The sequence below is a fragment of the Carica papaya genome, chromosome 1 (assembly GCF_054855325.1).
Source record: "Carica papaya isolate Zhongbai chromosome 1, ASM5485532v1, whole genome shotgun sequence".
In the NCBI taxonomy this organism is placed as follows: domain Eukaryota; kingdom Viridiplantae; phylum Streptophyta; class Magnoliopsida; order Brassicales; family Caricaceae; genus Carica; species Carica papaya.
Genome location: NC_142309.1, coordinates 29193665 through 29204359, shown reverse-complemented (window position 1 = coordinate 29204359; position 10695 = coordinate 29193665). Strand labels below are relative to the sequence as shown.

Here is a 10695-nt window from a genome sequence, read left to right as displayed (position 1 = left end):
GGAAGCAAGATAAACAGGTGTCTGTTTTGAAATACACTGTATGAGTGCAGAATGGTTGAAAAGTTGGGGGTTGTGTGTGATTTTTACAAAGATCAAAATTTAGGCTGAAAATAGTTGACTAAACTAACAATGAAATTGTCCCAAACATTCAAGTGCAATATAAAGAAAATACAGGACCATTAGAATTCACTCCTTCAACTCCTTGTTTCAGCATTGAAGAGTGTAAAGCTATTCGCCTAATGATCATAGAGAATTATGCAGAGACAAAACAAGTCTTGTCATTAAAATTTCAGATTTTACTAACCCTTCCACTTCCCATCTTCCTCTCGCTTACCATCACAGATCTCTCTGCCAGAGGCGGCTTCTTGTTTTCTTTGCTCATGCTCCTCAGCATATACCTCGGTTGCTCCACAGAGTACGTCGCACTTATCGACTTCCTCAACCTCTCAACCTTCTTCGCATCCCTTCTCTTCTTTGGCTCAACGCTCACACCCAGATTGTACGGACTCTTCTCTTCATCTCCTCTCTCACCTTTCTTTCTCTTCAGCCTCTCGTTCCTTCTTGCCGAGTACTCCTCGTACAACCTCCCTCTCTCAAATACACAACTCGATTTTGCATTAATACTACCTGCATCCCCACCGTTATCTCCATCTCCCTTCCCGAACTCATCGCGCACCATCTTCGCCAGAGCACGGAGCTCGCATGATATGGATCGGAATTCGGGTCGGAGTTCAGATTCTTGGACGTCCAAGCCGCGGCTTGGCTTTTGGCTTTTTGTTAAAAAACCTGTTACAGAGAAAAAGATTCCAATCGGCATAGGCAATCAAAACTTAGGAAAAAAGAAAAAAAAAAGGATTTTATTGATCGGATTTTAAATTTGAGATGCGTTGTTCGGTAAGATCAACCCAACCTGGTGGAGTCTGCAGAGAATCCGAGTTTGATCGGAGGACCCGACGGGTTCCCACACGGATCGGAGATTTAGCCAGCGGTGGTTTGCGAGTAGATCTCATCCTAGACATTTGATGCTTCTGAATTCAAACAGAAGAACTTCGGGTTGAAAGAGACGAAAGAGAAGGAGACGATGATAACAGAAGAAAGAAGGAGAGAGAAAAAAGAAAGAAGGATGAAGCTGTAGTGAGTGGGGGGGAAGGGTTTTAGTACTGCTTTGGAATTGGCGAAGGGAGTGGACTTGAATTCTGAGCCGTCAGATGAGGAGCGCCTCTAACGGTCATATTTTCTTATCCGACGGTCTCAAATTGTTCGCGATTTAAATAAAAGGTAAGGTATCACGCACCCATCGTAAATTTAAAATGCAAATAAAGAAAATAAATAAATATAAGATTTTGTTTTGCTTAAATATAAGGAAGTTTTTGAATTCTATGATAATTATAATTAAATTTCTTATTTTTTTATATCTAAATATAACATATTATATTTACATAATTTGTCTTGAAAATAGTTATTTTTTTTTAATATTGTTACATATGATTATTATTATTTATATATTTTTATTAAATTTCATTGTAACTTAATAAAACTTTGTTTACAAATAATATCTATACTACTTTTTTATCTTAAATCTAATTTATGAAAAATAAATTCTAAATTTATATCACACATGTAATATAAAACAGAAAACTATATAAAAATAAAAATACACTTTGATTAATAAATTATATTCTAAAATGTAAGCAATTGAATTCAAAATTTTCAATTAGAAGAATAAATTTCAATTCATAATATGAATATTACTACTTATATTTATATTTATATTTTCTAGTAATCTCTAAAATTAAGTAGAATTCTCAAAGATATGTATAGATTACTTGTAAAACTCTACTTCCTTAGTCTATGATGTGGACTCACTCATTTTCATCTATCTAATAATTTTTGGAATTATATATAATAATTATACCATGAATAACCCATTTATACAATTTTTTTAACTACATAATTGGTAGGAATGTAAAATTTAATAAATTTTATATTATTGAATATAATTTTGAATAACAATAATATTAAATACATACATATCTTACCATAATTATTGGAGTATAAATATGATATCAATAATTTAATGGTAATAAAATAAGAATGATAAGAAAATTTACTCCATCTTATTTGTTTCTCATCTATAATAATTTTATTAAAAAAAATTCACTTAATTGAATTGTCTTTAGTCACATTTAGGTATGCTACAGTTAAATATGACTATATATAGTATAATAATCATAAATTCAATTACAAATTTTTCACAAAAATAAATGATTAAACAAATTAGAAAAGATTGGCCTTGTATCTTTTATTTTTGTTGGATTTAATTCATACTTTAGTTTTGCATTAAATTAATTCTTATATATAAAAAATAATTGTCCGAATTAGTTATTATCCGTTATTAATCTATAGTATTATTAATGTCTAATGTCATATATAAATACTTTTAACATTATAACATTTTCTTTGATTGATTGTATAGTATCTGATGTGGAAATTTTTTTATATTTAACTGATTAAATTGGTCTAACATTAATATGCTATCTATGAAAGATCTAGTTTGAAAAAAATAAAATGGTATGATCGAGTAAGAGGTTCTTACATCACACTTCCAAGTTTTTGGGAGAATGGCAGCAAGCGAGAGAGATTAGAGGACGAAGAACTATCCAGGTTGGACATACGACGATTGACAATCAAGTCTGGCAGGCCCGAGCTACGGGATCATGGAAATGTAATGTAGATGACATCGTCTTTAGCAGTGGGTCCGATGGTGGCTATGGAGCAGTGATTCGTGATGCATTCGGAACTGTTATATTGATTTTACTGAACAAATTTTCGGAATGCAAGTCTTTCTTCGTTGTAGAGTTATTAAGTTGTTGAAATGCTCCACAGTATATTGTGGTCAATGTCCACGATCCGGATACATTAGAAATAGACGTACAATGAGTTTTTGTGACGCTGTCCTCGACTAATAGAGATGACTCAGAATTCAACTTTATCATCGAAGATTGCAGAACCTTGTTAAAGCGGCAATCGAATATATCTCTTAATTGGGTTCGATGACAAGAAAATAAGTTGGCACACAAACTAGCGAGAACTGCACGATGTTATCCTAACTTTCGCTTTTGGGAGTCTTTCGCTCCCGTCAATATTGTAATGAACTCTTAATGGTTATGTAGTTTGATTATTTAATAAAAAAAATTAAGAAAAACTAATATATATAATTTAATTGATTCAATCTAATTTCTACATAATTTTTTTTTTTTTATAGATCATATGTTATGTGACCTCTAATGTAGATTAATGATTAAACAAGAAATACCACATAAAAATTAGCATAACAAAAAATTGAGATATTTATATGGAAGAAAAATAAATAGTAAAAAAATTAAAAATATCAGAAAATATTGATAAAAATATAGTAACAAAAAAAAAAAAAGAAAACAAAAAAATCCTGATCTGGAGTCGTTTTCCTATTACCTTCGATCTATCTGTTCGCTCCGGCGAAAGACTGGAACTGTGTGCAAAAGAAGCCGAAAGATCCGTCGTGGTTAAGCAGATTCTTAGCTTTTAAGGTATATATCCATCAATTATGGAGGGTAGTATCCGTTGCTCTGCTAATTACGTTCCGCTCACCCCAATCAGCTTCTTGGACCGCGCTGCCATTGTTTACAGAGACACAGTCTCCATTGTGCACGGCGATGTCAAGTACACTTGGAGACAGACGCGCGAGAGATGTGTCAAGCTCGCTTCTGCTCTCTCGCAACTTGGAATTTATCGTGGAGATGTGGTAAGGAAACTTCCGGATTCTCATCTAGTTTCGATTTTATTCTCTTCCGACGTTTTAACTTAAATAGCCATCTCTCTGTTGTTTTCCTTTTTTTTTTTTTTTTTGATTTTGATTGCTCTGCTTTCGTCCGCTTTTGCTTGTACTATAATTTGTTAATTGTTTACTATTTTATTCTTTTCGAAAAACGATTTGTTTGATTCAATTTCTTATCATTTCTTTAATCCTTCGTTAATCTTTTGATTGGCGTGGCAATTATCTTCTGGAGTGTTTCTGTAAGCATGCCGCTGCTTTTTTAACTTCTTTTTAGTTTGATTTTTACCTTGAATTAGCGCTGGAATTTCTCTGTCATTGAATTTCACATGAGCTCAAAAGCCCAAGAATATTAATGGTGGAGTTCCCGCCTGAAGAGGAATATTTAGTGTTGCTTCTTGGTAGACAGTATCAACTGATGATTTTGATCAAATAGAGTTTTCTTTGCTCAGTCTCTTAGATTTTTAATCTCAAAACAGTCTTTATCCTTGATATATTCTGCTTTACTTGCGCAATTGGGTAGGTTGCAGTATTGGCCCCTAATATTCCAGCAATGTGTGAACTACATTTTGGTGTCCCAATGGCTGGTGCAGTTCTCTGTACACTTAACATTCGCCATGATTCAGCTATGGTGGCTACATTACTGAGGCATTCAGAAGCCAAAATCATTCTTATTGACTATCAATTTCTCCATATTGCTCGGGGAGCATTTGAAATTTTGTCAAAAACAACTACCAAACTCCCTATGTCAATCTTAATCGCAGAGTGTAGTCAATTCACAGCCAACACCATGGATAGAAATGACAGATATGAAGAATTAGAATACGAGAATCTTTTGACAATGGGAAAACTGGATTTTGAGGTGAGACGGCCACGAGATGAATGCGATCCTATTTCACTTAATTATACTTCAGGCACTACATCAAGTCCAAAAGGTGTTATCTTTAGTCATAGAGGTGCCTATCTCAACTCTCTTGCTTCAGTCCTACTCAATGAGATGGGTCCAATGCCTGTATATTTGTGGACGGTTCCTATGTTTCACTGCAACGGGTGGTGCCTCTTGTGGGGTGTTGCTGCACTTGGCGGCACAAACATCTGCCTCAGAAATGTAACAGCAGAAGGAATTTTTGATAATATTGCTCTACACAAGGTGACTCACATGGGTGGTGCACCAACTGTTCTGAACATGATCATAAATGCTCCAGCTGCTAATCGAAAGCCTCTTCCAGGGAAAGTGGTAGTGATGACAGGTGCTGCTCCACCTCCTCCTCAGGTTCTTTACAATACGGAAGAGCTAGGTTTTGTGTTGATGCATTCTTATGGTTTAACAGAAACCTATGGACCAGGCACAGTCTGTACTTGGCAACCTAAATGGAATTCCCTGCCACGCGATGCACAAGCGAAAATCAAAGCCCGTCAAGGATTGCAGCATATTGGGATGGAGGAAGTGGATATCAAAGATCCTGTAACCATGAAGAGTGTGCCAGCAGATGCAAAAACCATAGGTGAGGTAATGTTTAGAGGCAACACTGTGATGAATGGATATTTGAAGGATGTGAAAGCAACAGAGAATGCATTCAAAGGTGGATGGTTTTGGAGTGGTGACTTAGGGGTGAGACACCCTGATGGGTACATAGAATTGAAGGACCGTTCCAAAGACATAATTATATCTGGGGGAGAAAATATAAGCACAATTGAGGTGGAGTCTGTTCTGTTTAGTCATCCAGCTGTGCTTGAAGCAGCAGTTGTGGGAAGACCTGATGAGTATTGGGGCGAAACACCCTGTGCATTTGTTAAGTTAAAGGCAGGGTGTGATGTGAGTGCTTCTGAACTTATTACTTATTGTAGGAATAAGTTGCCACATTATATGGCTCCTCGGACTATTATTTTCGAGGATCTGCCAAAAACTTCAACAGGAAAAACTCAGAAGTATGTTCTAAAGCAAAAGGCCAAAGCCATGGGAAGCATTTCAGGGACGAACAGCAAATTGTAGATTTCATTTGGAGGTAATCTTTTTGAAGCTCTAAAGGTCACCAAATCTCTCTTTTCAATTTTATGTTCCTATTGTTACACGTGAATATTTTCTATTTTTCCAAATATTATTTCACGAAGTACCATTTAGAAATGATGTCTTGGTGCCGTTACTGTAAAGTTCATAAGGAATATTTGGATGGTGAATTTCTGATGCCAAATCTTTCAAATATAGTGATTGATTAGGTGCCTTAGTGCTGGACTTTTCCAGTATTAATTAGTGTAAGTTTGAATATTTCTACCACTACATTGTTCTTCCTCTAACCATAACCATAACCATCTATATATATATATATATTTGAACTAAAGATTCCTTCCCCACAATAAAACGTTTTTTCTTTTAAAGCTTTCTTGCTTTATTGGTTTCAGCTTTAAAGCCACCTGTTGAGCTAACATGATTTTTACATGAAAAAGAATCAATAATTTAATTCGTTCTCTGTCTCAACTCATACTGTGTGCCCTTTAATACCACCACAAATTGATTGTCAACTACCACTTCATCTTGTGATGGACATATATACATATGTATATTAGATATAATGTATATAGGGATATGTGCCTTCCAAACTATTAATGCACCCGTAATAATTGAAGATATTTGAGTAATAAATTACAACTTTCTAGATCCAATCATAAAAGAAAATATTTGTAACTTTATACCAACCAATAGAAGTACAAGTAAGGAACCCATGTTTTTATCTCTCTCTATATGTATATATATATATATAAGTTGGTCTTTGTTGTTACTAGGAGAATTCATCTGACTATAGTATAATCAAATTTTAAAAGTTTATATATTTATTTAATAAAATAATGTATACTTTTTTGGGGGAATAAAGTAATGCATACTTCAAATGTATAAAGTTCATCAAATTAGTATCATAATTATAACACACAGGATGCACGGAGGTACCCACAACCTGATTTTTAGTTTAGAACATATCTGACTGATGAGTTAGTAAAGTTAAAACTGTAATTTTCGTCCGACCTTAGTTCTGTACCAACAATTCAATTGGTACCCCTCACTACACGTAGAAATGGAAACTAAAACATTCTCCTTTTGCCGCCCCCCATTACTGACTCTTATTGCGTGAATCAGGGGAAGGAAGACGAAGGAATTATGGAAGCTGGAAATGAAGAAGAAGAAAAGTCATACAGGTTTTGTTTTTTGTTTTTTTTTTTTTGACTTTTCCTCTGGGAAGAAATTTCATAAGTTGAAATGAAACAACTATATAATGTTCCATATCATGTATATGTATGTCATGTACGTGATATAATTTAATCTTGAATATTGAGAAAATAAAAAAGTACTTGCGTGTTAGAATTACATGTAAATATAATTGGTGGCAGCAAATTTTTTTTCCAAGGGTATCAGTCAGCTTCACGTTATAAAACTTTGAAAAACTCCCCTTTTCATGGTCAGCTACATACTTCTATATATATATATATATATATATAAATTTTAACTGCATTCACTTTGAAATTATAAGTGAAAACAGGATCAAAATCCAATATACCATGAACTATATTAATACGTCAAATTTCCTTGATGCTGCACCTAACTTCTGAGGATTTGCTTCTTATTTGCTTACTAACACACAAACTAATGGAACTCGTCAGTTCAACAAGATATATATATATATATATATATAGTCATTCTTCACTAATTTTCTTCTTCGAAATTATTTTATTTTTTCACAATATATATTTTTCGTTTAGAATTGTACGTAGACTTGTCTAAATAAAGTTTAGCCTCTATATATATGTGTATGTATTGTCTTCATAGCGCAGGGTCAGGGAGAACCAAATACAATAACAATGGAAGTAGAAATCATTTCTCAGGAGAACATAAAACCATCTTCTCCCACACCCCAGCATCTTCGACTCTTCAAACTCTCTCTTTTAGATCAGTTCTTGCCTTCTTCATATATCCCACTTCTCCTGTTTTATGATTTCTCCAAAAATGGTAGTCACTGCACTAACAATCATCTCCATCATCAACACAGTACCCTAGAACGACTGCAGCTGCTAAAGAAATCTTTATCAGAAACATTAACTCTCTTTTACCCTCTTGCTGGAAAGATGAAAGATTATTGTTCCATCGACTGTGACGACGAAGGGGCTAATTTCTTGGAGGCTCGAGTTAACTGCACCCTCCATCAATTTCTTTCTGAGCCTGATCTTTTGTTATTGCATAAATTTCTTCCTTGCCAACCCTTTCTTTTGAGAGGATCAATTGCGGGAGCTTACGTAACCAACATCCAAGTTAATGTATTTGAGTGCGGAGGCATTGCTATTGGCATGTGCGTTTCACACAAGATCGTTGATGGCGCTGCACTCGGCAACTTCCTTGAGGTGTGGAGTGCTAATGCTCGTGACAACACCTGCAACAAGAATATTGATATTGGCGATTTATTGTCAGTAAGCTTTGTCTCCACTAGTCTCTTCCCCGCGAAGGAGGCCTTAGGGCTCGGAGATTTTGGGAGTGAGATATGGGGTTCGTGGCTGAAGGAAGGCAAGTTTGTGACAAGGAGATTTGTGTTTGATGCGCCGGCAATAGCCAGCCTCAAGGACCGAGCAAGAAGCTCGACTCGAGTGGAGGCTGTTTCGGCACTGATATGGAAGTGCACCACGGCAGCATCTCAACAAAAACATGGAATACCAAGACGTTGTTTGTTGACTCACGCCGTGAACCTGCGGACAAGAATGACACATCCTGCATCGAAGAATTCGTTGGGAAATCAGGTGTGGGTAGCGAGTGGTCGACTGAGGGCGGATGAGGAGAGAGAGCTGGACCACTTAGCAAGGGAGGTTAGAGTTGGAATATCGAAAATCAACGGTGACTTTGTAAAGGAAATAGGAGGGGAGAAAGGGAAAGAAATGATGTTGGATTTTGTAGAAGAAATAAAGGAGTTTGTTGGTAATGACGAAGCGGATTATTTGGGTGTCTCTAGTTGGTGTAAGCTTGGGTTCTACGAAGCTGATTTTGGGTGGGGAAAACCTCTGTGGGTTAGCAGCATCGGAATGGAAGCTCCATTATTTACGAACATTGTTGTCTTAATTGAGAGCAGCTTAGGTGATGGCATAGAAGCTTGGGTCACCATGGATGAAGAGGAGATGATGATATTACAAAATGATAATCATCTCCTTAGCTATGCGTCTTTAAATCCTACTCCTTTGACATCTCTTTAAAACATATAATTTATTAAAATTGTTATTTCAAATAAAATTAAGTCGAATATATAATTTTTTTTTTTTTTTTCGTAAGTTATTGTTTAAGAAAGTAATTGAATACAACATGCTTTAATTAGTGTCAAAATTTTATTTATTTAATTTTAATTTATCGATTTTGATAATTATTTTTTAAAAATATGATACGAAAAAAATAATAGAAATATCTACAATTCGGTTAATAAATGATTAATTACAAAAAGTCAATTTAATACAATTTTATTTAGAAATTTCATATACTAAATTAATTTTTTTTAAATAAAATTTTATTTGGAAAGTTTATTAAACTAATTGTACGTTAATAAAATTTGGTAATAAATTTACTTCAAGAATAGTAATTACAACACGAACTCAATTGTAATATCCTTAATTAATTTTAATATATTTAAAATTAATGTATAAATATAATTTTTAAAATTTTATTTAATGTAAAAATAAAGAAAAAATAGGTGGAGTATGAAATTGAAAACAATTTTGGGAAAAAGAGTTGAAAAATTTGGGTTCTATGAGTTTTTTTAAAAGAAAAATTAGAAACTGGAGGTCAAAATGCAATTTAAGAAAATTGTGCCACGTAGGACGCCCAGTCAACAGCCCTGACGAACCGGACCGCGCCGCGTGGTAAGGCACGCTGACGCGGTGCCACGTGGGAGGCCACGCTGGCGATCCATATGCCCACGATTGGACGGTTCAGATTTGTTCTCACGCGCACAAACTGTCCAGATCCGTTCTCCCTTTAAACGCGATCGGACGACCTATATCAAATCTCGATGAACGGTTCAGATCCACTTCCTATTTAAACGCGTTCGGACAGTCTAGATTAAATCGCGATGAACGGTATAGATTTACTTCCTATTTAAATGTGATCGGATGGTTTAGATCAAACGCGATGGACGACCCAGATTGAAAAGAGATGGATATAAATACCCATCTTCACACCAAACCATAACCCTAGCAACCAGACCCTCCTCTGCTGGAGAAGAAGAGCCAGTCGTCGGGAAGGGAGTTGACCGCGGCCTGTCGCCGCGCCGGAGCCACTTCCGACCGCCAAAAGAGATAAAGAAATTTTCGTTCGCTCGAAATTCAATTTTGAACACCTCCATGGTCAAATCAAAACAAAAAAAATCGGCAGATGAGCGAAAACCGCGGGTAAAGCCTAGCAGCACCGTCGCGAGAAAAAAAAAACTGCATCTGATGAGGCCCTTCTCAATTCCCGTTTCGTGTAAATTTTTCCACCATTGTAATCACCATTCCTTTTTCTACAGGTTGACCAAAGTAAAACACCTAACCGTGAAGGTAAGCCGGCAGACTCGCCGCACAGGAAAACTCCCTCGCCGGTAAGCTTTAGTTTTTTCGACTTTTTCGACTAACTGAGGCCCCTTAACGTGTTTTATCGCAGGGATGGGTACAAAACCTACTGAAATTGGTAAAAAACGGTCAAAAACGGCAAACTCGAGGTAAACCGCTGTAACGGATGGCGGTGCTGTCGCCGTAGCATAGGGGAGTCGCCGTGCCGGAGTTCCAGAATTGGCCAAAAAAGATTTCTAATACTGATTTTGGACTTTTTGGAGGTATTTCTAGGTACTTGAAGTGTGTTTTAATCTCTGAAGGAAAATTTAGGG

The 10695-nt window shown here is 35.7% G+C and overlaps 2 protein-coding genes and 1 pseudogene across 2 annotated transcripts; 2 read left to right on the top strand and 1 right to left on the bottom strand.

The window, feature by feature from the left end:
- Positions 1–98: 98 nt before the first annotated feature.
- On the bottom strand, positions 99–1132 carry LOC148270525 (uncharacterized). The gene is made up of 2 exons (XM_088209621.1): positions 911–1132; positions 99–786 (listed from the first exon to the last, which is right to left on the bottom strand). The coding sequence occupies exons 1-2, from the start codon at positions 1017–1019 to the stop codon at positions 290–292; spliced, it is 606 nt and encodes a 201-aa protein (XP_088065747.1). The 5' UTR covers positions 1020–1132; the 3' UTR covers positions 99–289.
- Positions 1133–3425: 2293 nt separating this feature from the next.
- Positions 3426–7169, top strand: AAE1 (acyl activating enzyme 1). Its single transcript, XM_088209589.1, has 3 exons — positions 3426–3784; positions 4338–5820; positions 6945–7169. The coding sequence occupies exons 1-2, from the start codon at positions 3587–3589 to the stop codon at positions 5805–5807; spliced, it is 1668 nt and encodes a 555-aa protein (XP_088065715.1). The 5' UTR covers positions 3426–3586; the 3' UTR covers positions 5808–5820; positions 6945–7169.
- A 287-nt stretch (positions 7170–7456) lies between these two features.
- Positions 7457–9112, top strand: LOC110818095 (limonoid 7-O-acetyltransferse pseudogene; annotated as a pseudogene).
- The last annotated feature ends 1583 nt before the right edge of the window (positions 9113–10695 follow it).